This window comes from Erigeron canadensis, chromosome 8 (assembly GCF_010389155.1).
Source record: "Erigeron canadensis isolate Cc75 chromosome 8, C_canadensis_v1, whole genome shotgun sequence".
Lineage (NCBI taxonomy): Eukaryota > Viridiplantae > Streptophyta > Magnoliopsida > Asterales > Asteraceae > Erigeron > Erigeron canadensis.
This window is the reverse complement of record NC_057768.1, coordinates 34,411,840-34,433,578: the sequence shown is the minus strand read 5'-3', so window position 1 is coordinate 34,433,578 and position 21,739 is coordinate 34,411,840. Positions and strand designations below refer to the sequence as shown.

The 21,739-nt window shown below is 30.1% G+C and overlaps 1 protein-coding gene across 1 annotated transcript; it reads left to right on the top strand.

Annotated features, from left to right (window-relative positions):
- Positions 1-6,805: 6,805 nt before the first annotated feature.
- LOC122578671 (bidirectional sugar transporter SWEET10-like) lies at positions 6,806-8,768 on the top strand. Its single transcript, XM_043750688.1, has 6 exons — positions 6,806-6,993; positions 7,292-7,328; positions 7,424-7,634; positions 7,752-7,913; positions 8,019-8,138; positions 8,238-8,768. Exons 1-6 carry the CDS (start codon positions 6,942-6,944, stop codon positions 8,541-8,543), a joined length of 888 nt encoding a protein of 295 aa, XP_043606623.1. The 5' UTR covers positions 6,806-6,941; the 3' UTR covers positions 8,544-8,768.
- Positions 8,769-21,739: the final 12,971 nt, after the last annotated feature.

Below are 21,739 nucleotides of genomic sequence, written 5' to 3'. Positions count from 1 at the left end.
AAAATATCGATAACTAAATTCTGCCTTAAAATAAGGTTTTACAGCACCAAAGATTTAGGTAGGCGGAATTAATGTATTATTATTCAAACTAAAAGTGGCATACATAAAAATGCTGCAGATCTATCTACAAAAGCGACTGAAGAAAGCGACACACACAAATATATATATATATATATATATATACTACATATAGATATTTACGCGTCAAGAAATACAATATGGAAAATGATAAATCCTCCTAATCAAATAACTTAATAATCCTCCTAATACATTAAGAAAGTGACGAGTGGTATCCACTAATTCTCGTATCAAACGAACGTAGTGACTAATAAATATGGTTAAAAAGGTTATATATGCAAGTAATACATTTAATTAGAAACATATTCATCTTTATGAAACATATGACCTATAAGTTTTTCTTTTTTATTTTAAATTATGTGGTTCTCATATCAGTTTATGAGCTTATTTTCTGCAACCTAAATTATATTTAGCTCTAATTAAGATTCTTAAGACTCATCATTTAACTCTATCAGCATATAATCAACGGTCGGATGCTCAATTTTCCCAAATTTTGATCCCATCCCGATATTTATTTGGTCCCGGTATTGAAATTGGTATCGAATTTCAAGTAGGAACAGGTGGTAACCACTTCTGGTGGTTCTAAGAATTGGTCATGAAAAACGTAGAATATATTGAAAGAATACCAAAAAAATTGTTTCGAAATGCCAGTATCAGTTCGTAAATAACCAATAGAGTCAGTACCATGTTTTGATGTTTTTTTGGACTGACAATCCGTGGTCTGGGCAGTACCGTTGCTACACTAAGCCAAGATATTTAATGCCTTGGGCAATTGTTAGCCTAGCCCACTCGGCCACTCGTATAGAGCCGATCGTGTTAGTCTTTCTTCTGTATGGACCCTTTTAGTGTACAATGAACATATATTTTAATTTATATATACATACCACTACTAATATGTGTTTCTTAACGGCGCGTTTTGTTCGCGGAATGTTTTTGGAAGGAATAGAATCTTTCAAAGGAATTGGAATCTGAAAGAATGGAATTTGACGGAATGTTTTTGATTTTTTGAAGATTCAAGTGAGGGACGGAATGAGATTCCTTCCTCCATCCCCAGTGAATGGAGATTCCTTCAAATGAGGGAATGTTAACATTCCAACGGAATGTGATTCCTCCATCTTTAACCAACCAAACACACTAAGGAATGGAATTCAATTCCAATTCCATTAGATTCCATCAAATTCTGTGAACCAAACCCGACCTAAGGTTCATGAATGTTACTCGTATTATACTACACAATTTAGTTTTTTGGTCTTTTCGTACTAAAAGAGATATCGCAACATAACCTTCTTAGTTTTAGATAGAGGACACTTACGTAGAACGTTCTTTGGCTTGGTCTTTTTGTTTTGATCAGTCGACAAAAAGAAAATGTATTTTTTCCATTACCAAAAGAACAAAAAAGAAGCGTGCTTGTCATTTCTCTTCTTTAATTTGTCTTAATTAATTAAGCCTCTTATTGGTGTTGCACTTTTCTAAAAATCAATTTTCAATGGCGTTAAAAATGTGTTTTGCTTTAATATATCTTTCGTGGACGCTTGGCCATTGGTAACATATTTAAAAAATTGCTTTTATGATGAATTTAGTAAAATGTGATGAATTGAATTTGTGCCTAATGATCATCAACCAAACAAAATGCAGCAAAGTGAGGTTCTCTATTCGACGAAGCTTGAAATGTCTTACACTTTTCAACTCTTATATGGCCACCAAAACTACAATAATCGGTTTTTAATCATTATTTCAACACGTGTTTCTAATCTTTAAACTAATTAATGCTAATTGGGGCTAATTAAGACTTTCAATATTTCTAGCTAGGTAAAGTATTATTTTAAAGGACTCGAGAGCATATAATTCATATGATCTATCGTTTAACATTTTAAACTATGATAAAACGGCAAATCTTATTATATTAGCGGTCAATTTCTACACATATTATTGTTATGATTTTCATGTTTTATTTCATACCAAGTTGAAGGGTGGACAAGGCCGATATGGCTATTCGCCCATTATGGCCATTTAGGATTTGGCGAGAAATAAAAAGTTAATAAAACAAAAAATTAACAAATCTAAAACAAAAACGTTTGCAATTGTTTAGCAACAAATTAAAGCAAATAGTTGGCAACTAGTGGAGGAGCTTTAAAACTTTATATTTCTATTACTTTTTCTAAGTATTTAATCTGTTTTAGGGTAATTAGCAACACCAAGTTAAAGTAATTGAATTTTGTAGTTTAATTTTACACTTATTAATATTATGAAAAATGTTTGACGACCCCAAGATGAAAATTCTGGCTCCACCACTGTTGGTAACGACATCGCCATTTAGAGATGGGTTTTATTATGTGCATATAAGAACAGATTAATTTATTGTTATATATGTTGTTTATTTCTAATAAGATAAGAAGATGGCGGATTTCAATACATGTTCACGTATTTAAAAAATGAATTGTTGGAAAATATAATTGAAAAATATATAATAAACACTAATAAAAATGCACCAATTTTCATCATATATTGAGATAACTAATTCTCTACCTTATTTCAAAGAATTTGATTTTATTCAATGCACAATAACATATGTCTCGTACTCGTTTTGACACATGATTAGAAAATCTATCTGTATATATCTATAGATAAAGATTACCACTTATAAAGTCTTAAAAATATAATTGGTAATTTAACAAACTCCATTATCAATAACGGAAATTAAACACTTTCTTTTGGAAGACCGGTAATGTTAAACTTTTTTCTAGTAACCAGTAATAAATTATACATTATCATGAACTCTAAATTTTGGGGAACTAGCTGGAAACCTCGGCCCCTTTAATAGTTCTATGTATGTTCATCATGAATTACTAACTCTTATGCTAGCCAATGATGACTAGTCCAACTTGTTAGAGGCATCTCAGATTTTACCCAAGATTTTTGAGTTCGATCCTTAAGGATGATATATAAATCTTGGGGTTTTTTCCTCTGAATACTTGTAACGGCCCATGGTCATTATATCTCGTTGTTTAGGGTACGTGCAAGGCTTCACCATTATACAGTGAGGTTACCCTGATGTCGCATACCGACTGAATGTTCGGAAAAAAAACTCTTATGCTAAGTAACAATTTTTAACAAAATGCCATTATGAAATGCATGTTAATCATCTTGAATCGTTTTATATGGTCCTGAAAAGGCTAACGATTGGTAATATATACCCCTAGCTACGTACTTGTTAATTAAGCAGCTTGAGATCGACATCGCACCTTATTTTACAAAGGCCATTTTGATCAAAGATTGTTTAGTGCTAATTAATTAAAGGCTACAAAATAAAAAATAAAAAATGACGACTACTCATTATGAAGAAAATAGAAAAATATCGAACATATATATAACCTAGCTCGATGCTTATTATGAACGTGTTTGATTACAATGTTTCACTAACACGCTACAATTTTAAATGCCGTGTCCAAATTAATTAATTGATTAATCGAGTAGTAATACTACCAACCCATTCATAAATAATGCAATATTATTTTAATTAGTCTGAGTTGTATTCACCAAAAGCCTGAGTATCTATATGTCATGTGTAATGAGTTTCACCTTAAAATTTAGATTGCGTAGTTTGTTAAATAACCTATATACATGATTGAGGAAAACAGAATTCATCATGTTTACAAATATACACATGGCATATATGCATGGTCAACCAAATTTGCATATTATTTATTATTTTATTTACATAAATAGAATTTGCAATCATTAAGTCCCCAATTATTATTTAACGTCAAAGGCGTCTTGACGATGATGCAATCGTACAAGACTTTCAAACTTAATTTCGGGCCTCTAAATTCTTCAAAAATATATAGTCCGTTGATAATATATACAGATTGTAATTAATTAACTAATTTTGTTTTATATGCCTCTCTGCTAGCTTGTCTTTTCTTATAAAAGAAAAGTCTAATAGATAATTGATATACTTACAAAATGACATTCACCAGTCTCGAAGCTAGACACAAGTTTTATAAAACACATTTTAGAAATAAACCAAATAATACTCGGTAATAATTCAAGAAATGTATAAAGCTAGTTGTAGTGGAAGAATTATCTTTGAATTATCATTTATGCACCAAATTAAGTAAATAAGAGACACAAATATTGGGTAATTGTTAATACACCATATATATAAGATGGATGCAAGAAAATATACTCTCTAAAGTTAGATAAGCTTACCAAAGCACATCTTGTTTTTATGTTTAATCAAAGCACTTAAGACAGTAGTGAATTGAATGGAAACGACCCCACCATTTATGATTGGTGCTGACATGACAAGATCTGATTGGTCCAACACATCTTTATATTTATGAGCCAATGCACTTAGTTGTCCACATATACATGCAAAAATTGAAAGCAAAACAAATTAAACAAGTAAAACTTGTAAAATATGAGTTGTATGCCTTAAAGATTAGATAGTGGGTGACACACGAAGAAAGTGTCACATTGGTTAACAAACACATACCCCAAAAATAGGAGGTACTAAGCAAGTTTGTTTATGTTTTTAATCAAATTAAGTGTATGATGGTGTAAACATTTAAGCCTTAAAAAGTGCAAGTATATTAGGAATTCAATATGGAATGTAATAAGCAAGTTCTGCTTTTTAATCAAAGGGTATATAATTAGTCCTCTAAATACGAGTCTTCGAATCGAGATTGGAGTATTTACATTATCAATTTGATTGTATAATGTTGAAATCTCTGGTTTTCTATATATTGTCTAGCATCTTGCTAGTTTTCATACCGTTAATAAACTCTTGAATGTTAAAAAAAAAAGAAAAAAGAATAACTATATTTAAAATCTATATACATATGCGTGTTTGAATTAATTATGAGTGGGATTACATATTTTGAGATTATCCCAAATTAAAGAATTGTCCATGTAATATACAGAGTATGTACCTAAGAAAATTTACTAATCCATGTAGTTACTTTCTGATTCGAGTTCAAAAGTATCTCATTTCCAAAAAAAAAAAAAAAGTAAAATCGGATTCTAACCGGAATAAAGAAATGAGATTGTTTGACCATATTATTCATCACACATTTAAAAGTTGTTCCATGAAGAATATAGAAGTATATAAATAATCTATACTACTCCATATAATGATGACATATATATATATATATATATATATATTTTGAAAAGATTGTTTAATTTTTTAATACATGTAAAGTAAAGATTAAAGAATACTTACATTATTGTTAAAATACGTACATCTATATATGACCATGAAAAACTTCTAACATGAAAATAATTTAAAACAAAGAAAGAAATTGTCGCGTATATGTACTGTTCATCGCACAACTAAAAGTTATAATCTTTTTTTTAACGACCAACAAAGCAATTATTATTATACTCGGTGAACCAATAAAGAATTAGTCCATATCAAACACCACACCACAAAATACAAGCATCAGTTCATCAAAGAAAGAAAAAAAAAAAACACCATAACAACAAAGAGAAGAAATTGCCTCGCAAACTATTCACCGCGCGCACATGTAAAAGCTGCTCAATATAGCATATTATTTATAGCAGTAATTTAGTACAGTAATACTTAATGATGACAAACTGTATATGCTAAAAAGTTTGTTCATTACATAAAAAGTAAAAGAAATATATTGTTTATTTAGTGTGTCTTTGTGAAGAGCCCGTGTTACAACCATTACTTATAATATCGCCAAAAATAAAGTATTGCAAGTCTCATATATACATAGCGTGATTTAAATCAGTGGTAAATACTTTGAGTTTTGGAGACATAGATTAAAAGTTCGATTTTCATCTCATACAAAGGTTAGAGGTCTTTTTTCATCATTTAAATAGAAGTAGAAACAACCTCTCTACCTAAATTAAAAAAGTCTACCTACATCTTAACATTCCTCGTTCATAGTGGGCGATTTCTTTCTTTTCCTTTACTCTAGCTAGCAACTAAATGGATGAGATTTTCATATGGGTGACGATCTGTATACCACTTAGTTTTAACCGTACACCACCAATCATACTTCACAGTGTTGTACTGTATAACATTCTTATGCACATTTAGTGGTGTACGGCTAAAATTAGACGGTGTACGGATCATTGCCCCATTCATATTCATGTTATTTAAGGGAAAATAAATCTTTATTCATGTGTATACATTTTGACCACATGCATGATATTTTAGTGGTCATTTCAAAACTATTTTACTGACTAGCTTAAATGTTTACTTAATGAAATTCGAAGCCATCAAGGCATCTGGGCCATTACGATAACTTAGTCTAGCTTGGTTTTAAATCTAATTAATTAGGTGAGATAGCTAGGTATATAGAATTAAAAATGAACACCATCTTAGGCAAGGAAGTAACTTTCTCTGACCCAAAAAAAAAAAAAAACACCTTTTGGGCTTTGGAAACTTATAATGAAAAAATAATTGAAGGGTTCGAATGTAAAGGAGATTTGTAAAGTTTAGGTGGAGAAACGAGTGATTATGTAGGGAAGGGGAGAAAAAGGCCATCAACACGTACTTGTTCACAATTGTATGTGTAGTCCACTCAATGCTAATAACAATTTTAGCTTCTTTCTTTCTCTTAATAGCTTTTTAAGTAAAGAAATTACATGGCTATGTTGTTAATGACCCCACTACCCTCCTCATTCATTCCTTCATTTTGCCCTATATATACCCTTCACACAACCCCTTCATTTGCACCACTCATCAGTACTAATTAGACCAATTAAGAGAAAGAAAAGAGAGACAAACAAAGAGAGAATTTGTTTGTAGAATTAATTCTCTTAATTGATTTGAGTCTCTTTGTCTATATTTTGAGTGTGTGTGAAAACTTAATTAATTGATACACAAGATGTTGAACGAAGCAAGCTTTGCCCATCTTACTCTTGCATTTGGTCTTCTTGGTATATAATATATACTTTCTCTCTATTGTAGTTTCTTCGGTATGCATGAGAACATTTCCATGCATATATATTGTATAATATAATATTAGATACAAATTAAAAATGTATTATTTTCCAAATATTCTTTTAATCATATATAATGAAGACCAATATATATAGTGATTGGTGAAATTTGCAAGGATATTTAGCTAATGCATTTTTGTTAATTTATGACACCGGCCTATACTTAAGATGATAATAATATACCTTATATGTTAAGGAGTTTTACTAACGTATTGTGTCTTTTATATGTTTTTAGGCAATGTGGTATCATTCATGGTGTTTCTTTCCCCTTTGTGAGTAAACCCCTTTGTTAATTATTACAGTACTAGCTAGACATTCTTAATTTCTTAGTTTTTTTCTTAAAAGTGATTTGATCTATAAATCGCAGGCCAACATTCTATAAAATCTACAAAAAGAAATCAACAGAAGGGTTCCAATCAGTGCCTTATGTCGTGAGCTTATTTAGCGCGATGCTTTGGATATATTACGCATTGCTTAAGGCCAATGCGATGCTTCTCATCACTATTAACTCCGTTGGCTGCTTCATTCAAACCTTCTACATTTGCTTCTACCTCTTTTATGCGCCAAAAAAATCCAAGGTACGCGATTATAACTAACAAATCTTCTTATTATATATGTCTAGCCTTAATTTTCATAAGATTAAATTAAGGCCGGCAATAACCAAAAAATGATTTTATTGGTTTTTGTTAATGCAGATGGAAAGCCTGAAGTTAGTCGGATTGATAATAGTGGTTGGTTTCGGATTGATTGTTGGCCTAACTCAGTTTCTTGCTCACGGGGCTAACCGTGTTGCAATAGTTGGATGGATTTGCCTTGTGTTCTCCTTGTGTGTTTTTGTTGCCCCCTTAGGTGTCGTGGTACGTACGTACGTTTATTAATTACATATATATAACACAATTCAACAAGCTTATAGAATATTAAAAATAATACTCGTAACAAAAAAAAATTTCTTCTTCTTTCAGAGACAAGTAATCAAAACAAAAAGTGTGGAGTACATGCCCATTCTGCTATCAGTCGCCCTCACCATGAATGCGGTTACATGGTTCTTTTACGGTCTACTTCTTCACGATTTCAACATTGCGGTATGTAATAAAATAACTTTTGGAAAAAGAAAAAAAACTCATCGTTTTCGTGTTTGTGTAAAATAAGTGATGAATTATTACCTTTTATATATGTTACAGATTCCAAACGTACTTGGATTCACCTTTGGGGTTGTCCAAATCATCCTTTACTTTGTGTACAAAAACAAAAAGCCGGTTAGTGATGAAAAGGTGTCGTCAGGATTAGAAATTACAAAGAACATTGAGACCGAAGAAATAAAAACCCAAGAAAAGAAAGATCAAGAAATCATCGATGTCGTGAAGCTAAGCACGTTGATGTGTTCTATCCCGGTTGTTGCAAAATTAAACGAAACCAACAATGTTATTGATGATCGATTGGTTGTTCAACCTCATGTGCCTAACCACACCATTGAAGTCGCGGCATGAGTTTGATATATATTATATATATCGTACGTGTATCTCATCATCCGAATAGATACAAGGTTCGATCATGTATGTCTAGCTAATTAGGTCTCGATCGTCGTCTTTCAATCAATCATTTAGCTATATAATGAATCTTGTCCAACTTTAATTAGGTTGCTAACCTCACTTTCTATTGTTTCTGTTTCGAAATGGTTATTATCATAATAATAAATGTATTTTGATGTTCAATTATTTTTGTTTGCTATGATTCTTACAAAATTTGCATGCATATTTAGAAAGCTAGCTAACAAATTAAAGAATTGACAATATTTTTTGATGCACCATCATCCTTTGTTGACATACACAAGCAAAATTTAATGTGTTTGTTAACGTATTTATGAAAAACAAAAATGGAGTAATATTTGTTTCCAACGCAATGAATAAATATAGTAACATCAGTAATCTAATGAATGTTTAGATGTATTCCGTGATTTCTTACATGGTTGTAAATCTCGGTTATCTCAGCTGATATATCTCCGATATATCGCTTATCGGTAGTCGATCGAAATGATATATTTCCAATATATCCCCGATAAATCCGATATATTCCCGATATATACCCGATATATCACTTATCGGTGGTCAACCGAGACGATAGCAAAAAACGATATTTACAACCTTGATTTCTTAGAGGTCAGACTCAAAACATGCCACATATCCTTTTTAACCATTATGTTGCATAATTTACCTTTTCTCGGACATTAATCAGTAAATAAACGATAATATTTTTCATCTCTCTTACTTCTACATTTGTACGTGTAAAACATTTCAAGGGAACCACTTGATTATATATCATCTTATTACTCAAAGCTTCAATAGTATAGAACTCATGTCCAATAATTTATAATCTTTATACATGAATCATATGATATAATTTTTATACTTACATTTGTCGAGTTTTAATCTTGTGACCTCTAGTCTTCATATGTGAGCAAATGTGATCACACAATGACAAGCCACCCCTCCGCCCCCCATCCACCCACACAAATATAGGGTTAAGTATATGTGAATCAGTGTATATAACTTGTTTAATTTTTTCTATTGTATGTAACTGGTCTATAAATTTGAACAAATCGTGTAAGAAATCCACTAGATGCTGACATGACACCATTTGACATCTAAAACGTGGCATAATGATTGTCCCCCACATCAACATTTATCTCGTTGATTGCTTACACGATTCGTTTAATTTTGGAAGTTAATTACATACAATGAATCAGACGAAAATCTTTTCACGCAATATAAAAAGTGTACAAGTTACATACATCTTCAGATACTTAACCTCATAAATTTATACACTATATGGTTATCTTTCAGTGAGTATACATTATAATAATAACTATAAAAACATTTACATTGATGTGTTTACATCTCAAATTCATCAAATTGAAGCATATGTATCTCAATTCTCATACAAGCACTTATAGGGATTAGTTTCTTGTAATGTAAGAAACTTTGAACGAATGTCTATAATAGGAAATAACTAAAGTTGTGTGTATTGTATGTAAACAATTCGAAATAATGTTTATTGTATGCCAAAATTTCGTTTCAACCAGTCCTTGGGATTTAGCCTATCTGGACATTTAATGCCCCTTATGTCTTTCAGCCAAATGTTGGTCACGGGTTCAAAACCTTTGAAAGGCATATTGGGAAGTCTTTGCCAATAAGGTGGAGCATGGGGGTTTTCTCTAGCACTAGCTAGTTTCCTACAGAACAGGTAGTGGGACTTCCACCGCCAGTCATGCCATTGGATTGACTATGCTGGTGACGTGGTCAATCTTTACCGGACGATGAAGAGACATGCCGCTGAGTCCAATCACCACTGTCGTTCAAAAAAAAAAATTCGTTTCAACCAATTAAAATCTGACAAGTATGTGGCACCTGTATATAGTTGCCACGTATGTTTTCTTACATACAATACACACACCTTTAGTTTTTTCCTACTATAAACATTCGGTCAAAGATAGTTACATTCCATAAAACTAATCTCCTACTAATATATGGATATGGATGCATCTATACAAATTTTCATTATTTGTAAAAAAAATTAAGATTCATTTAGTGAAGATGCATACAAAATGGATGAATAAAACAAAATGTATGATTGTATTGGTTTTGATGAATCAAATATACTATTAAACAGTTAAATAATGATAACATATATTTTTTTTTTTAAAAAGTGAATTTCGCTTGAAACTTCATGTCGTGATTCGACAACGGAAGGTCTAGCATACTTTTTCTTAATCTGGTTCGCGCTAGAGAGCTCCCTCGAAGTAGAAATGTCTATTTCAAATACCCGATGAGGGAAAATCTCCTATTAAATCCGCTCGAATGCACGACGATTAATGAGAGTAAGCTTTGCCCTTTTAGACTTAAACTTGGGTATTCCAAGACAAGTCATCACAAAAGAACTTCCTATATCCTCCTCAAGGCTTGAACACAAAACCTCATAAATAAGGTATGGTAATGCATTAAAGTGGAAAGTTTCAATCTTTTCACACTATTCTTATTTTAAAGTGCTTTCATTTGATTATAACTCTATATATATACACTAATAAAATGCTATTATCGGTTTAAACATTTTAGAAATGGCAAAATTGGTAGTTCGATGGATAAGTGGAAAACATATTAAAACGAGTAATTTTCTTAATGCGTGTAGAAAGTCAAAAGGGAAAATTACATCTTTTTCTGTACCTCTGTTTGGCTTTCGATGTCGAGTTCCATGGACCCAGGATGTCCAAAATCTGAAAAGTTACATCTCATTAATTAACTATTATCATACATGAATTGTTTTATAAGTTTTATATTGTACAATGTAACAATATATTTTTCAGATTTTTTTCTCAAAATTTCCAAACTTAATTATAGTAATATAATATAGTGTTAACATTTATATATCGCTTACCTAGCTATTGTGTGAAAAGAATTGTATTTTGTCAAAGTACAGTTGTAAGATGAAAGAAAAAGTAGTGAAGATATTATGTCAGTAACGAAAGCGTCAAGACTTGTGGATTTTGTTTTATTGGTCGTTACTCATTGATCTTCAAGAACATTCTGATGAGGATTTGATTATCAAATTTTTAAATATTTTATTCTAAGGAAACTTTGGTAGTTTTGTTAATTTAGAAAGTGATTCCTTTTTCAGGAAAATTATGAGAAAACTATTTAATCATCATTGACCGTCAACATGTTCAATACATGTTCAAAAAATATATATATATATCCATAAAAAACAGTTGCTTGATAAAAAAAAGAGATGTAAAACTTAGACGATTTTAAATTTTACATAGTAGAGTATGATTCGAGTAACCATCAATATGACTAATGTCACAACTTAATCAATACGAAAGCAAAAAAAAAAACATATGAAAAATAACTCCATGTAAATATTGATTCTAGTTTACCCCTTTTTTTTCAACCTTAGTTAAATAAAAAATCCGCAGTTTGTTATATCTAAACTTATTACAAACACAACCAACAATTTTAGAAAAAACGATTTAGATTTAAGCTTAACAAAAGAGAAACAAAAAGTGTATAAAAGAAAATAAATTCCCTAAAAACAACTTAATCAATACGAAACCTAAGTTAACTATTTTTAAATTAGGTGAATTTGTAAATTGATGATTGAAAACCAAAAAGTGTAAAATAATTATTTTTAAGTGTAAATTGGTGATGAAAAACCAAAGAGTATAATTAATTATTTTTAAATTGGGTTAAAGTGTAAATTGGTGATGGACAATCAAAAAGTGTAAGTTAATTATTTTTAAATTGGTTAAAGTGTAAATTGGTGATTAAAAAGCAAAAAAGTGTAAATTAACTATTTTAGATTGGGGTGAAAGTGTAAATTGGTGATGAAAGACAAAAAAATGTAAATTAATTTAGATTAATATTTTAAAAATAGGGGATTAATAAGGAGGAAGTATTAGGATAAAGGAGGTGGATTAGGGTGCCAAGTGTACCCCCAACCCTCTCTTTTAGTTATATTATAAATATATATATATATATATATATATATACTAGGTATTTAACCCGCACAATGTGCGGCAATTTTAGAATTGATTTATTAATTTGAATGGTGTGACTTTGCAATAAATATATTTTATATTCTTTAAAAAAAGTTTTGAAGTACTCGCAAATGCTTAAAAGTCTATCATAAGTTATCTTGACTCATTTCACGGTAAAGAGTCTTCATAAAATAGATTTCCTATTAAACTCTTTGATGAGAAACCCTCTATAATGTCCAATGATATTGACTAAATATAAAGACAATAAGTTTAAACACTTATAAGATAATAACTGAATTTAAATTTTTGTTTTCAAAAAAGAAAGAAAATAGCAAAAATGAAATACATATAAATAAATATTTAAAAAGTTTTGATATTTTAAATTCAAAACATAGATTCGAGGTGATCTCAAATCAAGTACTTAATATTGTTTCTATGTTGATACATATATTTTTAGTAATATATACGACATTTGAATTTAATTTAGGTATTATTATTGTTATTATTATTATTGTTATTATTATTATTATTAGATACATATATAAATATTAGATAAATATTATATAAAAAGTTTAGAGATAACACATAAGATTGAGTCCTATGTGGCAATTTTATAGAATAACTTTAAATTTTTAGAGACCCTAAAATCGTTTGGATTCTTACTGTTTTAATAATTATATAGATATACTTCCCATATAAACAAACTACCCCTCTCCAAATTAAACACTATACCTTTAAATTTTCTATTTTACCCTATTAATTTACATTACCGCCAAACACTTTAATCCTGAAATATCGAAAATACCCTTAAGAAAATCTTACGTCCAATTTGTCTCCTTTCCCTTCCCTCCCCCTGAAGTTGCTCACAAGTTATACCAAAAAACACGCCCATAAACTTTTGTTACACACATACATCCCCTCAGAACCGTCTCCTCTAAAACACACATAGCCACTGCCTCCTAAAACCGCCGTCGTCTCCACCGTCTAAAACACACATAGCCATAGGTACAGTGATCCGGTAATCGCACGGGTATCGCTAATTAACCAGCGTTTTTTCCTATTTCTCCTCCGCATCACGCGGGTACAAGGCTAGTATATATATATATATATATATATATGGATGTTAATTATCCGCACAATGTGACGACGGTGACGACAATGCGGTGGTAGCGGATGGTGGTGACGACGAATAGTAGTGTTGGCTCTTGATGTAAATATAATTGATAAAATGTTTAATTTATTTATTAAGTGTATTTCTCAGTAGAGGTAATAACTAAATTAGTAAATAAAAAAGATGATTTAAAAAAAAAAATAAGTATGAGGTATTTTTGTAATATTGCATATAGTAACTTTCAACATTTACAAAAATAAATTAAGAGGATTATTTTTTATAATATAGTATAGCATAGATATATAAAAACCATATATAAACTAAAGTCATTTTTTTTTTGAAAAAGTTAATGTGTATTTAAACACAAAAATTCTAAGGTTGCTGAAAAACACGTTGAAAAATTACTTGAACTGTTTTTGTTTTATAAAGCTTAGATTTTCTTACTTTTAAATTTTTATTCAATTTATAAGTGACGAGCAGTAAGTCCCATAACACTTTATTCGCATGCTCTTTGAGCCCGTAAATGTAACATTTGTAAACGTAAATTTTAAGTCTCCTGGTCGTACAACTTAATTTTTTAATTCCGTGCGATTTTTTGTTCATAACTTACATATTTACTACGATAATCATTATTTAAAAACATATAAATGAAAAAAAAAATTAGTTTATTTGATCATCGCACATTGCAAAATATAAAGATGAGTTGAAATATAAAAGAAGGATTTAGACATATGCTACAATCGATGGCGTGTAATTCAATTGGTAATTGGTAATTCCTTGTGATTCAGATTTAGGCATCCCCATATGCTTTCGCATTATAGATACATAGCTAATTGTAAGATGGTTTGGTTTGCTAGCTTCTTGTTAACATTTTTTCATACAAAATACTAGTGATAAATTAGCTTAAAATACAAAATATATACAAAACGATATGGACTTGCTCTTTTCGACGTTGGTAAAAATTTGAAGTGACTCTTGAGTCTTGAGGAATATTGTAAAGAGACAAAAATTTACCTTCCCAAAAACCAGTTTGAAGGTACAAAGATAGCTTTCACATGATATTGTCAATGTTGGGACCAATCAAGGTTTCTATTATGTGTTATTGTGTTGTACCAACGGTGTTAAATTATTGGTTCTCAAATATAGTCTCTCATATCGTCCGAATCTAACAAATGGTCGATATATGTTGGTGACTCGACTGTGTCATGTGTCAGTGGGTCATTTTTATTTTAATAAGGACCATAAATTCGAAAGTAGCGAAAAGAAGTTGCCAACAAATTTTAATTGATATTTAAGAAACAAAGGACGATAAAAATCTTTCTAAAGAGCTAGTAATTCAAAAGGACAAGTTTCTTGTCGGAGATACTGTGCTTGATAGAAGGCTAATGGTACGGGTTTAAAATCGATAAATCTAATTAAAACAACTGAACTATGATATATCAACTATAATAGTCCTAATATCCGTGCGCCGTGATGCACGGGTTGATTAAGTGTATTTATATATATAAATAATCTTAATACCCATAGGATGTACAGATTGACACTATATATGTTTGATCTCAGGGATGATTTTATATACGTTATAAGTGATGAGTTTATGATTAAATGGCATTGGAAACAAAACTATATAAGAATAAAAAAATATTATGCTTTTTGGATATATAAGTTTTTCGTTTAGCTTGAATTCCTCAAAGATATTAAGCGCATTTAAATGATAATTAGTTTAAATCAAACACAATAAGCTACACATGTAATGAGAATGACACACAATAAATCATCAAACAAATAAACTAATTATACATAAAAGTACATATTTACATAAAAACGTATCTGTTGATAGTATTAAATGAAAGTAATCATTTATAACTAAAAGTTTTATGACCCCGGACGTTTCCCCGGGATCATCGTTGCGTCATGCAAACATACATACAACATTACTTAAAAGTTTGAACGCTTAAAGTTTATTTAAGGGGTAGAAACTAAAAATATAGGTGGCTAAAACCAATAGTTTGATGTTAAAGTTAGAAGCCTTAAAATAAGATATAGAAAATTAAAAGCTATAAAAATAAAGTTAGACTAAAGTAAAAAAGTTCAAAAGTTAAGTGGTAAAAATAAGAAATAAAAATAGTAAAAATTAGATGTTTTAAAATAAAAGATCAAAAGTAAAAAAATAAAAAAATAAAATTGATGATTAAAGTTAAAACTGAAAGTTAGTAAATTATACTTAAGTTTGTATAAAAAAGTGATATTAAAGTTAAGTAGACTAAAATTAATTGTTAAAAATAAAAAATTCTAAATGTATACAATCGTAAAAAAAAAAAAAAAACCCTTCAAGAATTGTTATATATAAATAATTCTTCAATCTTGTTATATATTTTTTGATCTTTTTCACTAACCGGTTTAAACTTGTATAACTATATATTACGAGTAATCATTATTGTTCTTGTATTGAAAATAAATATAAGGTCCAAATGTCACATTATCATCGTATAGTTGTGGCATCACGAGAATGGTTAGGCACATTGTCAATTTGTCATAACATTGATTAGATGGTTATAATAAGCTGTGTGTCTATGTTACAGTATATTTCAGAGATACTAAAGTAATTTATTAACTCGGCAAATATATATGCACTAGCTACTAACACGGTATCTGCACAATACAACGGTATGATAACAACAACGAATGGTGGTGGTGGTAGCGGCAGCATAAAACGGTGTAGCTAATTAATTGATGCTAAAGTGTTTGACCTAAAGAGGGTAATAGATGTAATTTATAATATATGAGACTAATGATAAAATTTAATATTATGCAATTGGTGGTATGTAATTTAATCCATTAAAGATTTTTTGTTCAATTCGTGTGTTCTATTTTACTTAACTTTCAACATTGGCTATAATTTTTATAAGCAATATAAATAGAAGTATAGATACATATCATATTAGTAAACAAACATCTGTACTTTTCATTATAGCTCAGTAGTTGAGCAGCAACTTTATATGCTGGGGGTATCGAGTTCGATACCTGAGAAAGACATTTGAATGAATTTCACAATAAAGTCCTTCAGTCAAACAAGTTTAAATCCTGCAGACGAGACATAGTTTTATCAATGATCCACATCTTTCAAAATTAAAAAAGTACACAAACATTTTTTCATTCTGATTACAAAGGTCGATAAAGAAATTTGACCTTTTTGATGGAAGTCTTGCAATGAAATTAAAAAATGTACGATATCGATGTCGTTCTTTGGACAAGTTTGTTTGACACAAAACTATCTATATATTGTTAGCAATGTCGTGGTCAAAAGACAAAGACCGGAATTGAAACGTTGACGACTGTGTTACCATTGTGGTAGTTGAATAGGTAATTTGTCGTTTTCAAGTAAACGATCTTTGTAGTGAATTCTAAGAACATATTCTGTTATGAGGCGAAATGAAGAGTTTTTTTCTTTTCCTTTCTATAATTACTTTTCATTAACCATTTGAGAACACATCAGCTTTATGGCACGACAACCATCTTACATTATATACTAATAAAATTTAACCTTTTTAAGTTTTTTTTTTTTTCCAAACGCCAATATAATTATATTATTAATATAGACGATCATCAAGATACTAGAGAAAATATAAATATAGGAATATCAATACATATACTAGATTCATCTTAATTCTTAAAACTTTATATATATCTACATCATATCTGTTCTAATTTTATTACTTCATATATATATATATATATATATATATATTTTAGTTCACTCAAACTTTATAACTATATATCAAACACATGTTCAAAGGGAGTACCATTTGTAGTAATATACATATTTTTTGTTCTATCAACTTTGAAAAATTGTGTTAATCAATGAATTCATTAACAAAAAATTAAGCTGTGAGTACTTGTTAGAAAAAAACTCATTACTAATAACTATATAGTATAGTTATTAAAACCAGGTTAAAATTAAATTAAATAATTATACTAATCAGGGTTGACTAAATGTTTAAATCATATATATTAAAAAGTAATGAATCTAGTAAGCTTCATATTAAGAGAGTTAACCAACAAGGAATTAGCCTAGTGGTAAGACAAACACTTGATGACCTTAAGGTCTCAGGTTCGATCCCCGCTGGGAACAAAAAATAATTCTTTTAAGGTACCCGTTACCAATGAAGTCTAGACCCATATGTGAAGTTTAAATACGCGGGTTCAATCCTTCAGGGTGCCTAGATCATGTGGTGATTAGGATGGAGGTATTTTACAGGCATCATATAGCTCATACGGGGTGGGTCGATTGGTATCCAATTGTGGTACCGGGGCTAGGGTTCCCCCCATTACCCTTTTTTCTTTTTCTTTTTTTCATATTAAGAGAGTTGATAAACATCTCGATCTCCCTTCAAATCAAAGATCATTGATTCAAATCTCTTATAGGAGTATCAAATGGTTTTCAGAAGTCGTGTTCTGAGAAAGATTAGAAATTCCTTAATTAGCACTTGAGGCATTTGTCTACGAGAAACTCCTTAATTAGCACCTGACTAGAGGCCTTGATGGACTGAGATATTAATTAATTGCTCACAAAATTCCTAAATTAATTGTCCATGTGTTCAACCTGGAATTATCGGAACTAAACTGTTCACAATAAGATTTGAAACTGGATTTTACAAGTTTTAACAAATGAGACAGTTACAAAATGTTATATTCTTATTACCTTTTTCATGAACCTTTCTTTTTAACGACAAATTATAATTCGATCTCATACCACCCTAATATTTTAAACTACTCCATTTCAAGATTTGGATCATTTGAAAAATGTTATGCTTGCCTCAACCCCTTGTTGGCATGAATATTGGATCTTTTTGAAAAAGGGACGTGTTAAAAGCCAAAGCTTATCCTAAACTCCTAAAGGGCGTTGTGTACTTCGTTCCAACCCAATTTTGGATTTTTCCTCTTGTAGAAAGCTTAAAAGTTTAAAAAGACGAGTCTGTGATAAAGTATGACCGAAGTGATATGTTTTTGTTCGAAAGATTGATGTAATCATGCAAAAGAGAGAGGGATGTGGCAACATTGAGTCAGTTTTATGATTCGAAGCCTAACAATAGATAACTTTAACAAAGAAGCAATATATTTATCCTAAACTCCTAAAGGGCGTTGTGTACTTTTTTTTTTTCTATATAATTAAGAGTAATTAAAAACATAATGTATAATATGTTTGATACATACGAGTACATAATACTTAAAAACAATATTAAACGTTTGATACATACATAATACTTATGTACTATTACTGACACGTATAATATGTTACAAAAGTGATATACTCCTACATTATTAATGGGTGAATTAAAGTTGTGATAAATTTAACTCTTCACACAAAACGTTATACAGGTTGATTTTGGAACTTATTATTTATTTTTATTTTTTTTGATTAACCTATAATAACTTGTCAAATAAACACCCATGTTCATGTGACAAAAAAATGCGATCTCTTTGGTAAAGTTATTCTTAATTTTTTATAGAGACGATTGACACGTATTAAAATTCATTGGAAAATGACAAAATGTGAGCTGAGGTACGAAAAGGGCTACGTATGTACCATTTTCATAAAAGATTAATTTCAAACAAATGTATCATCTTTCAGTGTGTTAAATTGTTGAGTCGAGCACATCAATTTCTATATGTCAATTTCTATATGACAGAGTATCTCACCTTACAAGAGATAGCAGACATTTGAGGAGAACAATTATACATACTTGTCTCTCTAAATAGCTATATCTAAAATTTATATGGGTAAAAACCAAAGATGCATTAACTGATCAATCAACATCATTTGCCCTATGTAATTGTGTTACAATTTTAAGAGGGTTGGCAACCCACCTTCCACTTTCTTTTTCACCATTAACTTCTAACCAATCACGTTATGTCACCTTAATTTCACCACTCACTCACTACTCATTCAAATTTCATTGACATCCGACCACTCATTTCACCACTCACTACCTTTTACATCTTATTTAAAACTTAAAATTATATTAAACATTACACAATATATTATATATATTTTCTTTTAATAAAGAGATTAAAATAAACTTATAATAATATTAATAATAATACTAATTATATATTTTCACCAAGAAGGGAGTTTATAAATATATATAATAGTTTAGGGTTAAAAATAAAAATTGGTATATAAAACATCTAAAAGGTAAAAATGTACAGGATGCTGCTTCTTCTTACGAGCAAATATATATATATATATATATATATATATCACTTTCAGACTTTTAGAAAGAATAAAAGGTAAAAATGCAATTTTCAGTCAAAAGAGCCGTTAACTTGCCTCGAGAACCACTCCTGCACAAGTTCGATCGCGTGGTCTAACCACTCAAACTCACACCACCATGCGTGGTGGAGGGTCGGCGGCGATGTTGCGTGGTGGTGCCACTCCCACGACGCATCCAACTTCCATCCGATGCCAACGCCCTAAGTGACCAAACTTGAAAACACTACTCTTTTATATATATATCTTTACTATGTATAAAACTAAAGTCCAATACTAAAATTTAGCTAAAAAGAGACTTACTTGGTACCTTTAAAACCCTTTCTTTCTTTAATTTATTTTAAAAGTTATTGATTATGATGTCATAATTAAATAAATGTATTTAGATATAAAAACAAAACTAAACATTAGGTTGTTAGTTTCCGTTAAATTGTAGGCTTTGTCTAGTGATACAAATCATATCATGTTAATTTATTGTTTGTATAATAACACGACTAGTGATACATATTAATTTGTAGATTTCCATAAAACTACATTCTAAACTTATTTTATATGTCTTAGAAAAATTGATCTAAAATTCATGTCTTAGAAAAATTATTCATTCCACATCTCAAAACTCACTTATAAATTTTATAATAAAATTAAAACTATTTATGTACGTTAATAACAATGCACATAGCTGTCGTTAGCAAGACCTGTTAGATCAAATGGTTAATTGGTGCCCTCTTTGAGAGAACTGACAGAGGAAATATTAGCTTGAAGATTTGAGATTGAATCTTGATTCCCCATGGTTTCGGTTATTTACCTCTTAAACGTGTGAGCATACATTTTATCACTTCTGAATAGCAGGAGTGCACGGGTTTCAAATTCTAACATACTGTTCACATTGGATGTTACTGTAGGGGTTCGAATTATTAACATCTAACACTTACCATTTAAAGTTGAAGACTCGATTAATTACAACCCAAACAAAACAAAAACTCATAAAAACACTCGGAATGTCTTAAGTTATTGGTCGATCACTTTTTAAGTTTATAATAATCTATATCGCTTTCTATTTTAAACCTTTTGATTTGCGTCATATGTATTGAAATAAACTTAAATGTATGCTATTATAAGTGTATGTGTAATCTATTTACACCATTTGCTTTGTTGTCAAGATTCTATACTTAACATTTGCATCACAAAACTATAATAACTTATCTTTTTTTATAACTATAATAAGTTATCTTAATACTATCCGGGTATTCACCCGGGTGCTTAAGCTAGCATATATATATATATATAAATTCTACTCGTATTTTGCTCCAAGCTATATGCTTTGTGATACTTGTTAGAATGTCGTTTCAAATCTTGTTGTTTACTAAGTGACTAAATAACTAGTCGTTTGACCTAATATAAGTCAGAACTAGCCAGACTTTATTTTCATTTCGCCTCCTAACTGAATCCTACATCACCGTTGGCATTCCTAAACAGCCGTCACCTCTCTACCCTTGCCTTCCATTCTTTTTTTTACAACGTTGTTTTTCGCTTTACAAAATCAGGTTAAAGCTCATCTAACTTTAACATACATATACCAAAGTACCAATCCTTTTTATTTAATATGATGTAAGAAACCTCAATTCTCAAGTAAAGGTAAGCCCTTTAATAAAGTTATTACTGTCTTAAATTGGTCCATGGGCTGGTATGGTCCATATTATATCATGTTTTCTAATCAATGGTCCATAAGGACTCGATAACTCTATCTAGTTTCATGTTAACAATAAGCCATTTA

Bases quoted from the DNA above. Each gene is read 5' to 3' on its own strand.
- LOC122578671 (XM_043750688.1), top strand. From the start codon at position 6,942: ATGTTGAACGAAGCAAGCTTTGCCCATCTTACTCTTGCATTTGGTCTT. The intron at 7,914-8,018 runs GTACGTACGTAC...TTCTTCTTTCAG, and splicing joins TTGCCCCCTTAGGTGTCGTG to AGACAAGTAATCAAAACAAA. The intron at 8,139-8,237 runs GTATGTAATAAA...TATATGTTACAG, and splicing joins TTCACGATTTCAACATTGCG to ATTCCAAACGTACTTGGATT.